This window comes from Chelon labrosus (assembly GCF_963514085.1).
Source record: "Chelon labrosus genome assembly, chromosome: 10".
In the NCBI taxonomy this organism is placed as follows: domain Eukaryota; kingdom Metazoa; phylum Chordata; class Actinopteri; order Mugiliformes; family Mugilidae; genus Chelon; species Chelon labrosus.
The window spans coordinates 21,893,212-21,914,600 of NC_140360.1; the positions used below are offsets into that span (position 1 = coordinate 21,893,212).

At 42.5% G+C, this 21,389-nt stretch overlaps 1 protein-coding gene across 4 annotated transcripts in view; it reads right to left on the reverse strand.

Moving 5' to 3' along the window:
- hspg2 (heparan sulfate proteoglycan 2) overlaps nucleotides 1-21,389 on the reverse strand; it is an 88,690-nt gene that overhangs the window by 16,759 nt on the left and 50,542 nt on the right. For 3 of the 4 annotated variants that reach the window (XM_084553389.1, XM_084553390.1, XM_084553388.1), the window contains exons 30-50: nucleotides 16,707-16,774; nucleotides 16,525-16,589; nucleotides 16,279-16,419; nucleotides 15,479-15,670; nucleotides 12,063-12,155; nucleotides 11,888-11,980; nucleotides 11,523-11,753; nucleotides 11,311-11,424; nucleotides 11,099-11,226; nucleotides 10,476-10,562; nucleotides 10,210-10,268; nucleotides 9,708-9,872; nucleotides 9,389-9,499; nucleotides 8,918-9,018; nucleotides 8,570-8,750; nucleotides 3,885-4,007; nucleotides 3,558-3,710; nucleotides 3,118-3,278; nucleotides 2,789-2,866; nucleotides 1,077-1,212; nucleotides 794-948 (exon numbers count right to left, since the gene is read on the reverse strand). In XM_084553389.1, the coding sequence (XP_084409515.1) occupies nucleotides 794-948; nucleotides 1,077-1,212; nucleotides 2,789-2,866; nucleotides 3,118-3,278; nucleotides 3,558-3,710; nucleotides 3,885-4,007; nucleotides 8,570-8,750; nucleotides 8,918-9,018; nucleotides 9,389-9,499; nucleotides 9,708-9,872; nucleotides 10,210-10,268; nucleotides 10,476-10,562; nucleotides 11,099-11,226; nucleotides 11,311-11,424; nucleotides 11,523-11,753; nucleotides 11,888-11,980; nucleotides 12,063-12,155; nucleotides 15,479-15,670; nucleotides 16,279-16,419; nucleotides 16,525-16,589; nucleotides 16,707-16,774 (2,635 nt within the window). The remainder of the gene's footprint in view (nucleotides 1-793; nucleotides 949-1,076; nucleotides 1,213-2,788; nucleotides 2,867-3,117; nucleotides 3,279-3,557; nucleotides 3,711-3,884; nucleotides 4,008-8,569; nucleotides 8,751-8,917; nucleotides 9,019-9,388; nucleotides 9,500-9,707; nucleotides 9,873-10,209; nucleotides 10,269-10,475; nucleotides 10,563-11,098; nucleotides 11,227-11,310; nucleotides 11,425-11,522; nucleotides 11,754-11,887; nucleotides 11,981-12,062; nucleotides 12,156-15,478; nucleotides 15,671-16,278; nucleotides 16,420-16,524; nucleotides 16,590-16,706; nucleotides 16,775-21,389) is intronic. The other variant, XM_084553391.1, reaches the window with a different exon arrangement.

Here is a 21,389-nt window from a genome sequence, read left to right on the forward strand (position 1 = left end):
AAGGTCTGGGTTATATTAGACAGTAAGTTAACTCTTAGTTCTCCTTGTTGGATGTGTGGAGAAATTGGCAAGCGTAACAGTCTGAGGGCAAGTTTATTATGACCAGATGATTCTCAGTTGTAGGGGAGGGACAAACCACACGCCAGCCACAGAGTGTCGGGCGTCCTAGACTCCTCAATATCTACACAAACAAAGCTATGTCGTTTGATACAAACTTACAGGAGGGTAGTAGCACAAATCCCAGAAACTGTTCACTATGTTACGGGAGAAATGTGTCGTCACACACTGCTGTAGTTGCAACTAGGAAACCATAAGATCATCAGGGTGTCCATGTGTCCTACCCACCAGGGTCTGAGAGCAATACAAGGCCACCTGTTATCTTTAAGACAATGCGAGTGACTGTGAGAAGACAAGCTAGATCCAAATTCCACAGATAAAAACTTTGATCTTTTTCTTTGGGATGTGTAATCTATGGGAGCTTCACTTCACAACTTAATATTTTGATGCCAGATAATCCGTTCTCCTGCAGGTTGGAGCTGTGTTGGCAGCATGCAAATGGCAAAAAGCTTATTGGGAAGGTATGAGAAATGTTTGGGCTCCTCTGTGTATCATACACATTCAAACGACAGTGGATTTTGCCAAATTCAACGCATATTTTAAAGAGGAAGTCTACATAGAGTCATGTGCTTGCAGGCTTAATTGCATGTGACTCAAATTCTGACACAAGTGACGGCATTGCTGAGGGGGATCGCAAAGATCTAGGCACGATGATGCACGTGTGATGTGTGATTACCTGGTGGTTGGAAGAGAGTTGGCCATTGGCTCTCGTCCAGGTGACACGGGGAGGAGGATTTCCAGGGGCGAAACAGTTGAGCTCCAGACTCTGGCCCTCCTGGACATCAGCTATAGATGGCTGGATGCTAACCGCTGCGGTGCCGTGGTCCGTTGCTTAAACACAAACAGATGGCACACAAAAAAAATGTTCTTCTCGTGAAAAACAAAAGCACATTTTGACATAAAAAGACAATGTAGACAAAATCGAACTAGAGAACACAATCAGCCTCTGACTGTCTCACCTTGGAGCACGCTGACTTTAATGGGAGCACTATTTGAGCCGACGCTGTTGCTGCCTACGCACATGTAAGTGCCCGAGTCAGACATCTTGATGTTAGGGATGAGCAGAGTACCGATGTCAGTGCGATCCATTCGGGCCTAGAGAGGTCACACCAACAAGTAAATGGATTAGAAACCAATCTCATCTACTATGCCTTTTGTCTGCCATGATGTACAGTGATTACATTTCAAAAGACATTGCTTTACTCATAGCAACAAATCATACACTGAGGGCAAAGCGCATCACTTACCTGGCTTGCGTGTCGTGAAGCAACACAAATGTGACATTGCTGACATGGTGGCATTTCTAGCTAATAGCAACACAAAAGCACTAGAGCATAGAACTTAAAGACAGGACAAGAGCTGTTATTGCTACGGATTTCTTATGAGTTCTGTGGCACTGTCCATTGCACATGTGTACAAAGTAGTGCCAAGATGTCTACGGTGATTGGTGGGATTACAATTTGTTAATATATCATGATCGGTGAACTTTCTACATTATGATATTTATGCAGAAGGAATTAATGACTGGTGATCATCACGTTTATGGAGAAATTAGGACAGTTTGAAGAAACAGTTTGTGACGAATTGATTAGAGCCAGAGGTTATTTGGTAAGCAGGGAGTCTGGGACTAACCACTAGCCAGAGCCCCTTAAGTAAAATTATCCACCATCTAATATCTCAGAGCAAGTCAAGTAAGAACCAAAAGCCTGCATCAGTGTAAACAGTCATATTTAAGAAGTCTCATGAGTTTCTGGCTGATGATCAACAACTTGACTTGTTTGTACACTGCTCCACATGGCAGCCAGAGGCCCAGCAAGGGCGAAAATGAGCTTGTATTAAGTTTGGAAACACCTCAGAGGGGAGTGGAAATCAGGAGGGGAGGGTCTGTTGAGGGATTACTGTATCCGGGGGGTGTTGGGGCATCCATGGACAAAGCTGCTTAGCTCCAGCCCATTCAACCGTGAGGGAGGCTAAACCGAGCAGTGGCTGAGGCGGGCCCTGGCTCAATGTGTGTCTGAACCCATTGACAAGTTTTCAAAGCAAGCCGTTTGCTAGAGCATACAGAATTTCTGCGTGGTCGCACGGCAGAGCCCGGCTCCCCCTGGGAAAGGCTGACACAACGCAGTGGCTCTCTGAGGCAGAACTAAACAGGCCCCGAAGCCCTCGCCGAGCCGAGGAGGGCCGTGCAGAAACCAGACTGACACCAAACCCCCTGGGGCAGGGAGGCAGTGGGCTGCGCCTGGTATAGAGCAAAATATGTCTGAAATACCTACAGTACCTACTGTATACTTAGTCCTGTTAATACACTCAATGGAATGATGGGGGTCAACTGGGTGCTGAGAACCCAAACATATCAGGGGTGGTATGATGTGGACAGTACAAAACAAGACACTATGGAACACCTACATCAACAATACGCAACGTAAAGACAAGTGCTGCATGCATGCTATCTCAACCAGATAGGTGGTTACTAGTGGGTTTTAATATATTTAGTGACAACTCTAAAGGGACTGAGTGAGCAGCTGTGAGAAATTAACACAGTTTACAAGGTGTGAATCAAAGACACGTTTGATCATGCACTTAGTGGACACTGCGTGAAGACGAGGTCAGTAGAGGACAATGGATGTGAACTATGAGACAGGACAGACAGACAGCGGACAGATGGACAGACCTGCAGCTCCTCAATACGTCTCTGTAACACATCGAGACTGTTGCTTTTAAACTGATGGAAACCGTGAGAGGGAATGGCCTGAGCAAACGTCAGAACAGGGTAGGATCAAAAACAGGGGGAGAAGACAAACAGAAGGGAGGGAAAAATAAAGGTAAATGGTCAAAATGCTGAAACAGTCATAAAAACTGACACAGTCTGATGAAATACCATGCGCTGGGCATGCCTTGAGGTACAAGGTGGAGATATAGCACAGGAGAATGTACGGTTGCACTTTTAATCGTTCTATTCATCATCATCATCGGGCACAGAGATGGCAGGAGACGTCTCACCTGTGGAGGGATTTGTCCTCCGTTTTTCAGCCAGGTGAGCTTCGGGGTGGGGGATCCTGAAGCTCTGCAGTACAACCTCAACGAATCGCCTTCATGGACCTCAACATTTTGGGGACTGACTTGAACTTGGGGTTGGGTGCCTATGCCACTTGGGTTAGATTCTAGTTTAAAAAAAAAAAATGGACTGTGGTCGTTCAAAGACATAATAGCTCCACCAAAACAGATTTATCAGTTTGTCAAGTTTAAATACCACAAAACAATGCATTTTCAACATAATAGGTGATAACCCTAATCCTAACCCTAACCCTAACCCTAATGCATACTTTCCATCACATAAATGACTGACATTAACCTACACAACTACTTCATCCCTAAATAGTTCTAATAATTCACATTGCATTGTCTCCCCAGATTCCCACACACATCAACACTGAGCATACTTTGGACAAAGATGGAAGCTCTTGCTGTGTGCTCGCCATGAGTGTTCAGGGCCTTGCAGATGTACTCTCCCTCATCAGCCTGGTCCACTGCTGTGAAGGACAGCACGCCGCCGCGTATCACAGCTCTGGGACTCATCCTGTTCCCTGGACCTCCTGTAAATATCACATAGTCAACCCCTGCCACTGAGAACACAATCAGTAGTTTTCAAATATAGGTTAAGATTTCTTTTTGCAGGACTGAGTTTCCCAGAAATAACAGAAATAGCTATGGATATCTAAACAAGGCCTGCACCAAACAACATAAAACAGAACTCTAACTGGTCATACCAATCCATTCGATGGCAGGGGTTGGGTTTCCAGTCACTGCGCAGCGAAACTCTGCTCGCTGGCCTTGCTGGACATTCAGCACTGACGGAGTGATGGTGGCCACAGGCTGGGCCCCCTCTGCAGCTGCAGAAAGAGACATGCCAGTCAAAGACAACTCTAAAAATCTCCCAGACGCAACGTGGAGAAGTAAAGTGTGATAATGAAGACTGGTCTATTGGTGTGGCGGTGAAGCAGAATATGCAACCTGGAGTGTACAACCACTGCCGCGGCATTACATTATTTTATCATAAGCTGTAGGAATGCTTTTGATTTTAAGGAGCCGATCAGAGATCAGAGGGAAAGAGCGATGGCCTCTGCCTGTGCCCCCGCCCCTGCACTTGGCAGCCCAGATCCTCAGTGCAGACAAAACAGATGAGATGTGGCAGGCGGTCCTTGGCATGGCCTCTGGGCATGTTGCTGTCTGCGCCAGCTTGGCTAGCTGCTAGACTTCGTATTCAATCCCATATGATCCCAGGATGGCGGAGCAAATGAAAGGCCTCTTTGAGTACAGAGGGAGGACTATGAAGCTATCTAAGTAGGCTGGGACTCTAGGCTGGGCTGAGCATTGACTCTCTGACCCTTATGACACCAACACTCCAGGGAGGAGAGAGGACAGATGGTCCTCTGTGAGACACATGACAGACATAACAGTAACATCTAAGAATTATTTAGATTTTCACAGCACCTGTCATGTGTTGCCAGGATAAATGGTACTATCAGTGCTATGGGATGTAAAAGTATAAGAAAAAACAAACAGTATTTCTCTCTTCATTAGTGGCATTTATCATTCACTGTAATTAAACAGAGGTTATTGGAACTTTATGTGTGCTGCTGCTGCAAACATAGAAAAATTGTACTAAAACAAAACTAAAACATTTGTCTGTGGTCTATACTGCACATGTTTAGAAGGAATAATGTTTGCCACATTCCCAGTTTAGCATGTTAGCATGCTAGCATTAATCCTGATGTAATTCTGTTACCTTTGGACAGATTCAAATCTTGACCTAATAATGAAGCTATGTGACAAGTGAATGGATTTACAAAGTAATTACAATTTATTCTTAAGGTCATGTGAAGGATTGCAAGAAATTCCATTGCAGTCCACCCAACAGCTGTTGAAAAAAGCCAAATTTTTGGGGATTTTTCAAGTGGGACAAAAGCAGTGGACGATTGATTAACCAACCATCGATCCTCAGATCCGCACAACTAGAATGCGGGAGTACTGTGTCTGTCCAGAGACAGCATTGCTGTTAGTCTGGATAATACACAAATCATACTTTTGTAGAATGTAGTTCCACTGATCTCCAGTACTCTTGCAAGACAGCAAAGGCAGGTATCTCTAAACGTGGACAGATTAAAGTAAAACTAGCCACATGACTAGGTGCGACTTGAGATACTTAACAGGTTTATACGTTTAGAAGTATCAATCCTTATATGGTTTGACTTCATTCTATTATCACATTCAGTGTCGATTAAAACACACTTCCATCCGCGTACTGCTCGACACAGATGGAGATGTCCACACCAGTCTGCTACGCATCAACTGTAAATGACATGAATGAGGTGGTGATGGGATGTATTAAGCACAGTATGATGTTTGAAGCCCAGATGACATGTACAGCATGTTTCCTGGAAAGACAGAGGAAAGTGCAGATGGAAAGAAAAGAAAGAGGAAGTGATCTCCTGTCTCTGAATGTGGAGATTCTGTCATTCAAAGGATGCAAGTATGCATCTAACACTAGTTAATGTAACAGCTCGTATGACGAAAAAAATAATTGCTTAAAGGGACAGTTTCTGCAATGTCCCACAATAAGCTCTCTGGAGTAAGTGAATAGTGGCAGGTCTAGTGGAATAGGCTATGTATTTTTACAGTAAGCCTTTTAGTTATTGTATAAGTGACTCTCTTATTGGAAAGTAGACTCGACATTCATGAGGAGCTGCCCTTAAGAATGAACATGCACTTTTTTCCAGCAGTGATGGACCCCAGTGAACCCAAAGAGTCATGAAGGAACCGGTAAGGCTCATATACAATCTTTAAGGACACAATAATCCACTTTCAGATCTAAATTCAACTGTTGCTTATGAATGGTACATGGCATTTTTGTCTATAGTTTTTGAAGATGTTGCTCAGTCGATTGTACATGGGCGTTACCAGGCCAGCCAGTGTATCTGTGCCGCGGAAGATGAGTGCATGCGTGACCCAGAGAACAAGAGGCGGGTCCTTCCAGAGAGCCCGGCAGAGAGGAAACCATGCCCATGCGGACTTACGCTTTCTGTGTCCTTCAAACATTTCATAGGCTGTGTAAAACATCTGAGTCTGTGAGGCCTCTGGAGATGAGGGGAGGGAGGGAGGGAGATGAGGGATGGATGGGACAGGTAAACTGACAGGTCAGTTCTCCAAGGTAACAGCAGTCTACCTCCCCAGAGACACTTACAGCATATTCATCTCTGCCCGTGGACCTCCGTGGTTTTGTCCGGTCGATTCCAAAAAATTATCCCACACACACACACGATGTAAACATGCAAAATAATCACGAACTTGAATTCATCTGGCACCACCTTGACATATCTCTTTCATTCCAGGTTGTGATTCTTTATTATGCTCAAAGACTGGTCACTTATGGTGCCACTGAACTCATAGTTCCATTCAGCTTATAATACTTACCTGGCAGATATGTAGTGACAATATTAGGTACACAGTACATTATTTTATGCCAATGTAACACTCTGCACAAACTCAGCATAAAACGTGTAGCAGACAAAAACAAAATATGCTCTGAACTCAAAATTAAGATGCATCAATTCAAAGAGCAACACAAGGTGAGATGAGGTTATATGCAGGGTAGCCACACATGAGACATGCATGTTAGTAGCAGTAAGCAGTTTTAAACACTGAAACAATGACACACTACGTTTCATTTCATCTGTTAAAAAGTCGACATACAGCTTGTGGTTATCCTGAACGGATCCCTTCATATGCACTAAATGAGCCCCATCCATGAATTAACAAATCATTTTGGTCTATTGTCATTATTTTAATCAATTTTCTCTTTTTCACAAAATATCTTTTCACAGTTGAGATAAATACATTACAACTTGACGTATACATTAGATCAGTTAGGTGTAAAAAAAAAAATGAATACGTGTAAAATCTTTACAGAAGCACCTTTGTATATATATTTAAAATTATATAACCCTTGAATCAGTAAGAATAAACAAATAAAAAAAAAATAAATGCAGCCATGACAAATATAAAACCAAAATGCGACAATTGTTCAGTAGGATATTTTCAGAAATATGTTTAAAAAAAAAACGGGTTCTTATAAAAACACTAGCCTAAATGTAAACACATACCAAGGTTATTGCATTCACGCGGCCAATTATTTTTGATTTTTTTTTTAACTACAAACAAAAGAAATTCTGACTTTTCTGTTATATCTGATTTCATGGTAACATATTTCAGTCAGATAAAAAATAAAATGTGCCAACAACATTGAGAGTGTAATTAAAAAAACAAAACATAATGTACAATTGTAAATGATTACTGACAAAATTAGGATTAAAAAATACTTTTTTTTTTCTTTTTTTTTAGGTTTCAAGTCAGACCTGAAATATTTTACCAAATAAATCTGACACGTAACGATACAAACAGAGTCTCCCGTCACTAAAGGAATGACGGATTGATATTACAGCAGTGTTGTAGCATGATAAGAGAGTGATTAATCATGAGTTTAACCAGCTTCACAACAAATAGCACCGTTTTGTTCATCGACATTCAATATCAGGATGAGGAAATTAATACAGCTGGCAGTAGTTTTGGGAAAGGTATACTCTAATACAAATGGAATACAAACAAAATTGGGGGTAGTGGGTCTTCTTCCTTTCCCTCGTTTATTGTAGATGCACTGAGGTCCTCTTTGAATGATGCTTGGTCACTAAGCACGCATCGTGGCATCTCCATTCCCCCTTACCATTTTACACTACAGCTCAGGCAGGGAAAAGCCCAGGAGCCCAAACGTTAAAGCCACAAACCAGAATCCAGCACCCTGCTAGCGAAACGTTCGGCAGCACCATTGAGAAGATCTATCAGTGATCGAGAAGCAACCAAACCACCACCGATTAATTCAACCCATGTAAAAAAAATCTGCAGTAGCTTCAGTAGAGTGTTGGCAGAAAGCATTACCCACAAATTACAGATCTAAAAGAACGCTGATTTGGAATTTGAGTGCCCATTAGTTAAATCCAACCTCATAACGCTCTGCATTTGTAACAAAACCCACAAGCTGTATTTCTTCATATAAAGCTCAGAAAACTCCACTTATTAGACATACAAGACAGTACGTTAAAAAAGGCAGCGAGACGAGCTTGATTGGCAGTATGATAATAAGACATGGCGTGTATGTGGTATCTAGGCGTATAGGGCGGAAGCATTGGGAGTTAGAACTGCAAGCTTTTTATGCTGTTAACCCAGAGCTGAGTTTACACACCACACAATGAGAAATGCAGTAAAACAGAGAAGCATGCACCATTCCAAGCCGAAGAGGGTGGGGAGAGTTTAAGGTGAGAAACTACAGGAGCCAGAGCTGGTGGGGTAGCAGGGGGTGATGGGTGACGGGTAATGGAACGCTGTGCCAAGGATCACGAACCTGGCACGTAGAGGATGGCAGTGCCCTCGTCCATGGCAAACATGTTGGAACCCGTGCAAATGTAGACGCCGGCGTCCTCGGGCTGGACGTTCTGAATTGTCAGGATACCGTTGAAGTCCATGGCCCGGTTGGGGAGTTTCCCGTTACCCCTCCGGGTCCACACCAGGGTGTAGGCTGGTGACTGTGGAAGGGTGAACGTATAAAAATAAATCAATAAAGGTGCAAAATCTCATCTGCAATACAGTGTTAGACATGTATTATAACAAGGTAACTTTACTCTTGGTAAATAGAATATAGTCACTTAGTTTAGCATACAGATTATAATCATGGAGAGATCTACTTTGTTACCTTGCTCTTTGCAGTGCAGATGAAGTTGACAGTAGAGCCGACCCTGACCGTTTGGGCTTTGGGTTCCTCGACTGTAACCTCAATGGGTCTGGATGTCTCAGCTGGTAAAAAGCAGAGACAGGTTACACTTATTGTTCAAAAATACAGACAGAATGTAAACTCAATTTGATCATTTTTCAGCTGTGACACTATTTTAAATTCCCCACAAAACCTAAAATAACCTTTGTACGACTGGTCAACACATTTGATGCATCCTACGTTTTGACAGTTCTGCACATCTTGTTCCAACACCTTCAGACCTCAAGATAAGATAAGAATTCAACTCGCTGCGGTCAACGAAAGTGAAGAATGACGTCTTATATAATTTGTGTTCAAGCAAACCCAGATGGAAACACCAGTAGTATCTAATGAGCTTCCTTAGACATGAGGAAAAATCCTTTCTGCTGATAAGACAATGAATCTCACACACACCGGTGACAACTATTTCAGCTCGGCTCTTGTTGGTGCTGCGCTGGTCTTGGCAGGTACAAATGTAGACACCAGCGTCACTTGGCTGGACGCTGGAGAAATACAGCTCTGCCCCTGTACACAGATGAGAAACAGGTACTGTCATGTATGTAGTCGCCAGTACCAAACATTTTTTTATTCAGTCCATTTAAGATTTTTTTGATTTATTTACTTCAATCTGAAAGATAGATTTTAAATTATAATTCAGTGACATCTGCTGGAAATTATCATGTCCATTCATCTCACAGTCGTGGGTGTGATGTGGTTGAACGGTGTGGCGTACCTTGTCTACGTCTGTCAGCAGAACCGGAGATGGGTCGTCCATCCTCTCTGGACCAGTAGAAGTAGTGTGGAGGGGCTCCAGACACCTGGCACCGCAGGGTGACGGAGCCGCCCGGTGACGCTTGGACCTTCTCTGGATAAATCTTCACCACCAGGGAGGCGGCAACTGCAGAATGTAGAGATCATAATAAATTCGTCAGGAATTCACTCTCATGTGCTCGACTGTTTGCTGGTCAGGTGCAAAGACTTACTGGAGTCTAAGTTGATTGTTGAGTCAAGACTGTGTCAAGGTTATTTTAAATGAAGTGTCTCTGCTACGCATAATTCTCAGTGTGTATGCCTGTAATAAGCTTGTCATTATTTTGCAGCACCCTATGTGATTGTCAATGTTCAACTTTAATCCAAACATATTAAGAAGGGTATTTAGAGTTAATGTGAAACACGGCTGTGAAATCTTTTGAAACATTTTATCTTCTAACATGAGCACTCTTCACATAGCCTACCGTTATTTGGACGACACTTCTGTCTCTCCTGTGGGTTGCCAACATAACCAGGAGCACAGCTGATGAGGGTAAATGCAGACACAAAGGTTTAACCACAGGTCCTTAAAATTATTAAATCGGTAAGTGAAATAATTTCAGGTCATGGCATTTTAGTGAAAACTCCAATTTGTCCCATTAGGACAGTAGAAGGGGTTTATCAAAAGAAACAGGTTGAGATCATTTTAGTCACAATCTGGACACACGTCAGGAGAAAAGAGTTGTTTTACCGTTCACAGTACTGGCCAGTGTAGCCAGGCTCACAGGCAGTACACTGGTAGCCTCCATTTCCAAGGCTCTCACAGGTAGGGGAGAACCTGCGAGTTACACACAAAGACAAGAAGCTAAAGTGTGGTGCCCCCAAAGAAAGTGCGATTTTCAACTGCTCATCAATTATCAACAGTTATCAATCAATTAACATATATATATTGCTGTGAATGGACTAGAATTGTATTTTGAAGTAAATTTTTCATATTTTAAGGCACAGCTATGACTAAAGCTAGGGTATGAAACAGAAACCAAAGTGTGTCACACTCAGGAACTGGAGTGGATTTCCAGCAGTATCAAATTATCCTGTTTTATTGGCAGATTCCTTCACTACTGGCAATATACAATCACATTTTATTAGCACTGAACAAAAATCCTAATTTGTTAAAGCGAATTATGTGAGGATATAAAATAAGATCATACCACCAGACGAATAGATTAATGTCTGCCATTAGCTGGCAGAAAACAGGTTAATGAATCTCCAGAACGCTAACTCTTCTTCTGTAAACAAGTGCTGGACACGAAGTTGTCCTGAGCTATAAAAGGAGGTGGAATATGAGATCTTTGAATCCGTGCCAGCACTTACTGGTTGTCTGGGTCAGTGTGAGGGCAGGCGCATGGTTGACAGTCCTCTGGAGTGCCAACGGCGGCATCGCCAAAGAATCCAGGGGCGCACTGCTCACAGAGCTCACCCTGTGTGTTATGCAGGCAGCTCTGGGAGAAGAAGACACATGCCCTGTTAAAATATCGGTCCTTCTTATAATAAAGAGTGCAATATACTGATGTAGTGTTTCATACCGTGCAGATGCCAGTCTCAGGATGGCAGGAGTCAGAGTGACCGTTGCATTCACAGAGCTCACAGTGACCCAGATATAAACCTCCCCCAGTACGAGTATATCCAAATGCACAGTCCTGAAATTACATTAAGGGGTTTGATACAATTATCCTGTGTTGCTTCCAGCCAGGATCAATAACTGCAACACTGAGAGAAATTGACAATGAATGATGACCTGGCAGGAGAGCCCCTGGTATCCCGGTGGGCAGCGGCACTGCTCAACCTCGAGGGCCTGTGCCAAGCCGCTGTAGTTGGGCACGGCGACTTCCATGCTGATGTCGGAAATGCTGGAGGAGCGCATCTCAGTGGAGTAGGACGCCCGAATCAGGATGTCATCAAGATCAGCCAGAACCATCATTAGGTGCTCTCGGGTGGCTGGCATGCCATCAGGTCGACGCCAGTTTTCCTGTGGGGGAAAAAAACAGCTTTAGCTAAGGACATGTAATAGCCACTATTTTCAGGAAAAGAATCTCTTTGCTTGTCCTGCTTCACAAACGTAAGAAAAGGCTTAGTCTTAATGTGCTGCTGTGAACCACTCACCTCTCTGAAGACAATCTCAAACTGATTAGTCTCTCTGCTGCCCTGCTGTCTCCTCTGCCAAGGCTGACTAGTTACCAAGGTGATGTCATTGCCCTACAAGAACAACACTGGCAGGTGAATAACTGCTACAAATGAACGTAACCACGATAGAAAATTAGCACGGGGGCATACTCACAATAATCTGGACATCAGCATCCTCCAGTTGTGTTCCTCTTGGACCAGCCACGTAGGAAATGGTGTATTTTAGTTTCCCTCCGTAAGAGCCCACCTAAAGCAAAGATTTAACAGTGCAATCGTATGATGAAATAAAAAACATGGAATCTATCAAACATCAATGCTGAATTGTCTAAGAAGCTTTTTCTAATATTTAACAGTTACTAGAGCTATCAGATTGCTATGACACGACTATGACAGGGAGCTTTTTACAATGTCTTCACCAAAGAAAACACAACAAAGAAAAACACAGTCCAGGTGCATTATGGGAACTCTAGTGCAAAATTGGGCATTCTCTTACAGATATCTTTTTTCTTCAACTATACATAAACTCTTTAATGACATACAAGACAATAACATGATGACTGGCCTTGTATTTGAAACCATTCATGAACTACATTTCTAATTAGACAGACAAAAAAGTAGAAAGGGATGTTTGTAGTCCATATTTCAAGGCCCCACACGTGGAGGGAGGTTTGAGACAATGTTAAGTGCATAGGATGTGGTGAGGGACTAGACAGTGGGGAGTTTAGGGCAAGTGGAAAGGCTGGAGGGTTGACCAGGGGTTACATTGTGGCACCCACAATTACCTTATCCCCTGTGAACTGCCCTGGGAGCTGCCAGTAGAGCAGATCATCCTGGTGCAAGCTGAAACCCTTGTAGACGAGAGCATACTGAGAGGCAAAAGGAGGAAGGAGAGGCATAAGAGAATAAGACACAGACAGACAGAGAGAGAGAGAGAGAGAGAAGCAGCGAGGCCACATCATAAGCAGGCAGACAGGCAGAACACAAGCAGGCAAGGATGGCGAAGAGTAAGAATGATGAGACGCTTGGAACTAATGTTTGACATGTAGTTAAACTCGTTAAAGTACACGTTGTCGTGTAAGGTTGCTATTAAAGACTCCTTTCTTTTGCTACCATTAGATTAGAACAGCACAACAGTAACAATGTGTCTTGTCTGACAACTAAAACAGCAACTTCTATTGTCAATAATGTGAAAATGACAGCTTAAGACGCGCCTCAATTAGAGGCGGTTTTAAACCAGTCAACAGCATAATGACAGGTCATTGTAAAACCAATGTGGAGTTACAGAGCACACTGTGACAGCAATGAGTGGGGGGCTATTTGCTTAACAATTGAAAATACCACGCAATAGATTACTGGACTCGTGCGTTATCCATTCCTTACAAGTCTAAATGTACTTTGTGTTACTTTAGTTGAATATGCTGGTATTGTAACAATTTGCTGAACTAAATATTAACAAAGTAAAAACAACTGGTTGTTAATTAACTCTTAAGCTTTAGTTTTAAAGTCACTCAGTCATGCCGCGGTCTACCTTGCTGCTGCCCCCAGAAGCACCGTTGCTCACTGTGTTCTTGCTCTGTTGATCCGCAGCAGAACAAGGAGTCACCAATATGACCAAGAAAAAAAAGACTTGAACAATATGTAACACCTCTCGCAATCTCTGACAGAGAGAGAGAGAGAGAGTACCTGCAGACGAGGAGCATGGCCAGGGGAGTAGTGTTGGGGCCGGGTTGGTCTAACTGAAGAGGAGATATCAGATGAAGGAGAAGGAGGGCTCAGGTGTCGCAAAGCCCAGCGAGAGGAAGAGGAGGAAGAGGAGGAAGTTGGGACCCGAGAAGAAGAGGAAGAAGAAGAAGAAGAAGAAGAGGAAGAAGCAAAGGAAGAAGATTTGGAGGAGGGAAAGAATGGAGGGGAACCAGCTCGTCCATTGGAGAAATTAGAGAAGAGTGCCCAGACCTCATCATCCAGCTGTCTGACATCACCCTGGGGAAGCGGAAAGCAGGGTACCGGAGATACAGAGGACACGTAACCATGGGAACAGTTCTTTAACCATAGACCAGTGCACCACTCTACGACAGCGAACATGCTTTGTCTTATGAGTCAGTGATGCTCGGAGATGCAGACCAGTCAAGGTTATTCTGTAACACCAAATTACACAGGCACTCAGAGAACAATTGTTCTCACTCCAACAATGGGGTCACACCGACAAAACGCATAATAACTTCTGGCACTTCAAACATTTTCAGATAGACACATGCAAATATGCATGCAGGTATATCTACGGAGCCTGAGAGGGCTCAACGCACTGCAGCTGAAGAAAAAGCAAGCTTAATTTGCTTGTGTTTAGTCTATTTGCACGTGTTTTCTTAAGTTGCAGTGCGCCGAGCTCTCTCAGCCACCGTACATATCTGACAGTAAGCTCCTGCCCCGGCGGCACTCACTTAAACTGAAGTGATCCTTCATGCTGTTACATCTATGAACCGAGGGAATTTTACTTCCATAGATGGCCACAAACTTTCATTCTGTTAGCATACAATGGCAAAATACTGTGCATCAGTTATTCTAGTTAGTTCTATGAGTGTTATCTTTACTACAGTGATCTACATTGCAGGTCATACCAGGTACCTGTCTAGCTCTTTTGGATCTGTGGGAGTCTTTATGTTCAGAGGCCATTAGGTTCCAAATGGAAGCATCCTTCCTTAGCTGCTCCTCTGGCAAGTATGAGTCACTCTATTGATGTGGATAAAGCAAGCTCTTTGATCAATGTACTTATCACTGAGCTGATGGTATTTGTAAGTCTTATGGCATAGTTATCTGAGCAAAGTTAAACTTATGAAGCTCTTTAATGGACCATTAAAGATCAATCCATTTACATGCCTCGTGTGATGTCAAGCTCAAAGAAATATGCACTGCGATGTAAGAGGTCAGATCTGAGAGATACTCAGTGATCAACTTCAGCTGCAAACTGCACACACAGCCATAAAAAAAATCCCATGCTTCTAATAACTAATTCAGTAATGAAATGGCTCCAGCAATTGAACACAATGCACATCCATAATATATGGACATGCCATATAAGCAGGTACTTGAAAACATGCCAGACAACACTGTACTTCAAACAAACCAGACTGAGTCACAACACGACAACCGCTGACTGGCATCACTATACCTGCTCTGCTCTTTTCATACGAGCAAAGAAAGGATCTTTCTATAAAGAGCCGAGGTAGGGACAAAGACAAAAAATGGAGGGCTACATTATGGGACTGAACACCGGGACCATCATATATATATATAAATTATTTTACCCTAGAAACAGCAAACACATTTAAAGAAGAAACCAGAGTTGGAATGGAGGCAAAGCAGTTGAAAAGAGAATTGAAAGAACAATTTGCACGAGTTTGCATGAGAAGAGGGACTTGCAGGGGTACGAGGTAAGGAAAAGCAGCAACATGGAGACAGCAATGGAATAAGAGCGGTCTACAAGTTTCTGATGTTCCGCTTATACACAGCACCAAAGGGTTCCTGTTGTCGCTTTGGCTGTTTCCACAGATCTAGCAGCTTTTTGATACTGACCTTGTCTTCCTGGTAAACTCCAGGAAGCTGCCAGTAGTGAGGTTCCTGTCCCAGGTAGTCAAAGTTGCTGTAAGAGAGCTGTGTGCCTTCGGTGGAAATTTCCACTGAGAAACCAGTGGAAATGCGACTGGTGCGCTGACGGTTCACCAGAGCGAAACCCTGGAAGTTCCCCGGAGAAAAGACTGAAGACACCTGCAAGTACAATCAAGTAAATAATGCTGTAAGTCATAAAAACTCAAACGATGAGTGATGAATAACAGGGTACTTCAAGAAAGAACTATTAGAGTACATTAGAGTAAAGAGTGACATACGGATCAGTATTTCTTGAAACTCTACTAAATGACCTATACTGAATCAAAGGTACGGAGGACCACGGCACCTACACCATCATGCTTTTTGTTCAAATAATTTTTCCTTCTTCAGAAGTCTATACAGATTTCCCATTTCCCATCTGTTTACCCTGGGGAAGTTCTTAGAAACAAGAAGTCAGATGTTACCCTTGCTGCAAGTTACTGCTTACATGTCGAGATATCATCCAATCTCTGTTCGACAACAACTGTCAGATCTCGCTGGCTCAGATCCACTTAAACTGGTGTGATGTAGGTAAGTTTCTTGAGACCACGCATATTTTCTCCCAGAAATAAGCAACTAACTTGCTGATATTATCATAGCTTCTACACTGCTGCTTTATCCACTTCAAACATAGATGTGGTTTGTTCAGCAATTTAAATGAGCCATTTTTAAAGTATGAAACATTGCGTTGTTGTATCATTCCATCATGTACCAGTTAAAGCCCTTACCAGGTCTCTATAGTAATTAGAGCTGGAGCACTGCTGAGTGACGCCCATACAGAAACAGGACAGGCAACCATCCTTGTTTGCCTGGTTGAGATGGAAGGTTCCAGGCTTACAGGTGGAGCAAGATGGGCCTTGAACGTTCATCTGTAAAATGGCACCAGCAGGATGAGACGCAAGAAATCAGTTTATGCTAGGCTATCGAAAAGGTGAAAACAACCAGGGAATTAAACCAAGTCTTAATTCTTTCACCTTGCACTGGCACACACCACCGTTGCAACTTTCATGTCCTCTGTGGTCACAATTATTGCAGTTCCCTGTAACAAGGCAGCAGAGCGGAAGGTCACAAAATGTGCCGCCTCCCTTTGGATGGAGGATAAGCCAGAAGATGGAACAGTTTCAGTCATTTTTCAGTGTCAAAAAGAAGAATTTACCATTGACTTCATTGCCAAGAATGCATCCCTGTCCAGACAATGGGTTGCCAGTGTATCCTGCGGCACATCTGAAATGAAAACAGACAGTGTGTTCAGTTTTATGCAAATAAATCCAGTCAAGCAGGACACTAGTTTTAACCCAAAGAACAATGAGGTAGGAAGTTGGGGCATCTGCAAGAAGTGATACATTTGATGAATCGTGACCTTTATGGAGTCTTCTCGACCCAAAGCAGAACTTCAAACAAAGGACTGAGTGATTCAGACTAAGAACATCCAGTAAGTATAACGTCTACACTGAGCACTAGTCTTCTTTCCGTATGAACTATCACAGACATCAACCTTTTTTTACTGTATACTGACAATATTTCCAGGAGGAGAAAATCAGAGAAGGAAACAATGCTTGCACTGGAGATGGATAAAGCATAGCAGATGAAGAAACCATTCAACATGACTCACATGTTGATTTCATCTGGAAAAACTGAGAAAACTCATTTTCACAGAAACACGCAAGTTTACAAAATATCTGAAAAAATATAACCGTAATAAAAAAAAATACCTACAAAACTTTATGAATACAGAAATTATATAAAGCAGATGTACAATAAGCACGGCAGATAGGAGGAGCCACAAAAGAAGATGCTAAGGAGGGGAAAAAAAATAGTCCTGAAACATAGCAAAGCCATGCACCATCAACCCACTAAAACAACACTAGTGCCACCAGATGAAAAAGCTAATCCAACCATAGTTCAGTGCAGGTTTCCCTGAGAACAGCTGCTGTCAGTCTTACCTTACCTGTCCTCTGGCAGGTCCACAGGTCCAACATAGAGGACTTCCTTGTACTGAACTTGCTTTGGGAAACACTATTCAAACTATCTCCTGAGACAGTTTCTAATGTGTGGTCATTCCAGTCAGAGTTGTTTTATAGAAGTAACAATAAAGATAATTCATAGTGAGCAAACTAACAAATGCAGTACATCAAAAACGATACTATCATTTGAAAATAATAAAAACATCATAACAAAGTATAGGAAAGGCTTACAATTAGCATAAATGACAAGGAGTGTAATATCACATGACATTAAAAATGCAAAAGCAAATTACTAACAATTTAAACTCATATTTCTTCTTAAACTGATCTAGATGTAATCTTACAAAGAAGGGCCTGTCCATTCCAAACTTTTCTGCTGATGATGCCGAACCATACTAGTGGAAATATTGTGTAGTCAGTCTGTTGATGTGCCCAAGGCAACAACTTCTTGCCGTTCATCTTTCATGTCCTTCCTTCTAATGACAACAAGGGGCCAAAATGTGAATAGCTACAAGAGCAATATCCACATTTATAGTACCACTACTGGTATAAAATTCCATGCTGCTCAGAGGACGATCCCATTAGACTGTGCTCACTCCATGAGCTTTCTAGTAGAAAAAACGCTTTTCACAAATGATTAACTTAATACTTAATTAATGTGAAGACTTAAAGTTCCCAAAGGTTTTAAAATGTATGTTTTATGATAAACCCCTGACCTTTAGTCTTTAGCCACTGTCAGGAAAATGTAAACCAATCACTAATATAACTGACAAAACACAATTTCCTTAGCTCACACATGCTTCCAAGAGGATTTTTCCATGAAAGACAAGGACAAGAATCTACAGAATGCTAGGACCTGTGAAGCTGTTTTGTGTCAGCACCGGATTCAACTAAATGCCAACACACTCACAATGATTATTCTCCAGATGGATAATGTTTAACATTTTAGTTTTGTGTTTTAGCAGCCTTTAACAATCACAATTCAATGCCCTGTGATCACAAACCAAAGCATTAGACAAAAATTGAGATTTAATAATGGTGTCAGGTGAAAAGTCAGGTTACCTGAGGGTAACTTTAGTATTTCTACCAAATGTCATGACAGTCTAGTGCTTGAGATAGGGTCAGGGTGGGGTACCACCAATGTCAATAGGCTTCATCCTCCAGGCACCATGAATGCTTACACAAAATTTCGCAATGATATGTCCAGTATCATTTCAGTCTGGATCAAAGCAGTGAATATCGCTATATGTGGAGCCTTGCAAGAACAGTGGTTTAAAAAAAACTTTTAAAATGACATGCATAACAAACATTGCAGCATACTGGATATATTGTTAGTCTTGTCTGTATTGGTTATTTATCCATTGTAAAACAATCCAAAATGCACAAAGACACAAAATGAATATGAACACCAGTGTCCCAGAAAAACCTTGCATCTCCAGTTTGGACCTTTACACTGAAAAGCGAAATCACCACCAAACAAATCATTCGGCACAAATCGTTTGTACAGTGGAACTACAAAGTGATTTTGTCCTGAAATCACAAGGTGACATGGAGGTGCAAGGTTTTACTAGGACACCACCACGTACCGTCTCATTTTAACCACAAACTGAAGACATACCCATGTAAACACAAAAAACAGGCATGATTTGCTAGCTAGCATTTGGGGTTAAATTTGAGGTAGTCTTGCGACAAAATGGAAAAATGTATACATATGAAAAGTCGTAATGCTAAGCTGTCTCTTCATTGCAAAATTTTGTGCAATAGTTGTGACAATATTCCTGTCAGATAACACACCATAAAAGCCATAGTATCAAAATACACTTCAGCATGATATTAATCATCTAGAAATTTCCTCTGAACATACACAGTAAAATCAATCCCTTCATTCCAGTTCCACAGGTGTGGTTGCAGTAACAGTCATTAATACTATAAGAGAACTTATATCAGAGACGAAAATCTTAACAATAGTGGAATAGAATAAAAAAATATACTATTCCTTAGTCATCTGGGATTATTCTGATAGGAATGGCCAGCCTTCCCAAGACAACATGAAGAGAACCGTCCTGATTATTTTTCTGTCTTGCAGATGTATAATCTCCTTTTAAGAGCCTCAGCAGGTCCAAAGCCCTAGAGTTAGAGTCAGTTTTCTTTTTATGTTGTTTTTTCTTTGTTGTTTTCTTCACAGTAGTCACCTTGGTTTTTGTAGGAATTGATGTCCTTTTCACTGTTGTGGCAGACCTCTTCTTTGAAGTAGCAGCCTTGATTTTAGCGGGAGTTGTCCTTTTCACTGTTGTTTTAGGCCTCTTGGTAGTATTAGTCTTAGTGGGCTTTGTGGTTGTGACTGTGTCTTTTGCAGAATTTTTTGTTTTGTGAGAGTTACGTTCAGTCTTTTCCTCTTTTCGGCTGGAGTTACCCTTGTGCGTCTTTGACAGCTTCTTTGATTTGCCTTCTGAGGACTTCACACCTTCCTGAACCTTCTTGGGGACAGGTGCATCTGATCTAAATGACTTGTTGCGTCCATTGCTTTCGACACGCGATGCAGGCTTCTTTTTATTGGCCTGGTTGGGTTGTTTATGCAGCTGAGAGGTCCTAGAAGGCTCTGATTTGTGAGATGGTGGCTCCAGTTGAAACTTAGTGATTGTTGTCTCTTCTTTGACTTTCTTTGGTTTTGTTTGCTTTGGCTGTGGAACATGTTTAGCTTTCGCAGCAGACCGCCTACCTTCTGGCCTTTTTGTTTGAGCCTTCGCTGCAGCTTGAGATGTAGACTTTGAAATAGTCCTGGGTTTACTCAAGGTGGTCTTCAACTTAATCGCTGATCTTGTCGAGACTTGACTTCTGGATGGCTTAGTGACTGATTTGAACTTTGTAGTGTTTTTCACCACTGGCTTAGTGGTAGCTGCTGATTTGAAATTTGTTGCTCTTGTAGGAGCAGAGGTGGGTTTGTTCACGGGTAGATTTGGGGTAGGTATGCTTTTGGGCACTGTGGCTCTACTGGTGAGTGGTGCATCAGTAGGTATAATTCTGAGCACAGACTGAGGTGTTGAGTACATAGGGATTGCGAGGACTGTGGCGAGTGATGGCCCAACCCTCTTTTCTTCGGGTGAACGGGAGACATGTCTTACACGTTTCATCTTGTTCATCTCCTGAGCCAAGGCCGTGAAGCCATCAATTAGGATCTCCAGACGTCCTTCCAGTCTGCTCAGGCGGGCCTCCATGTCTGTGTAGCTCTTCTCCAGCTCACTAACCTTCTTGTTCTTCTCTCCAGCTGACTGAGTAGTGATGAGCTCCTTCAGCTGGGAGCTAAGAATACTCTGCTGGTCCTCCATAGTACGAAGGCTCTCCTTCATATCAAGCGTGTTTCCTTCTAGCATGCTCAAGCGCTGATTAAAGGTGTTCAGGTGAATCCGGAGCAGGTGCTGGAAGCTGGAGTGTCTGTTTTCTAGACTGGGTGTGAATCGCGGTGAGAGTCTGGACACTGATCTGTTGGGCGTGACGGCAACAGTATCTATCTCAACTGCTTTAGAGGACTGGGTAGTCTGATCACGAGAAACAGTAGACAGTAAGGCCCTGGTAGGGATCAAAGTTGCTCCAACTGTTGTAACAGGCCACGTGTAATCAGTGTCATCGTCATCATCGTCATCTCCACTGCCGTAAGGTAGCATCTGTTTCTCCCAGCTGAAATTGAACACTGCTTCAGCTCCACATCTTACAGGGAGGAAGCCCTCAGTGTGCTTCTCCAGGAAAAGGTCCCCACAACTGTCAGCAGACGGCTTCTCTTCTCTTAATATCAAAACAGCAAAATCAGGTATGTTGCAGACACAGACGTCATATCATATTAAATGGCTTACAACTTGTGGCTCATACCCAAATCACCT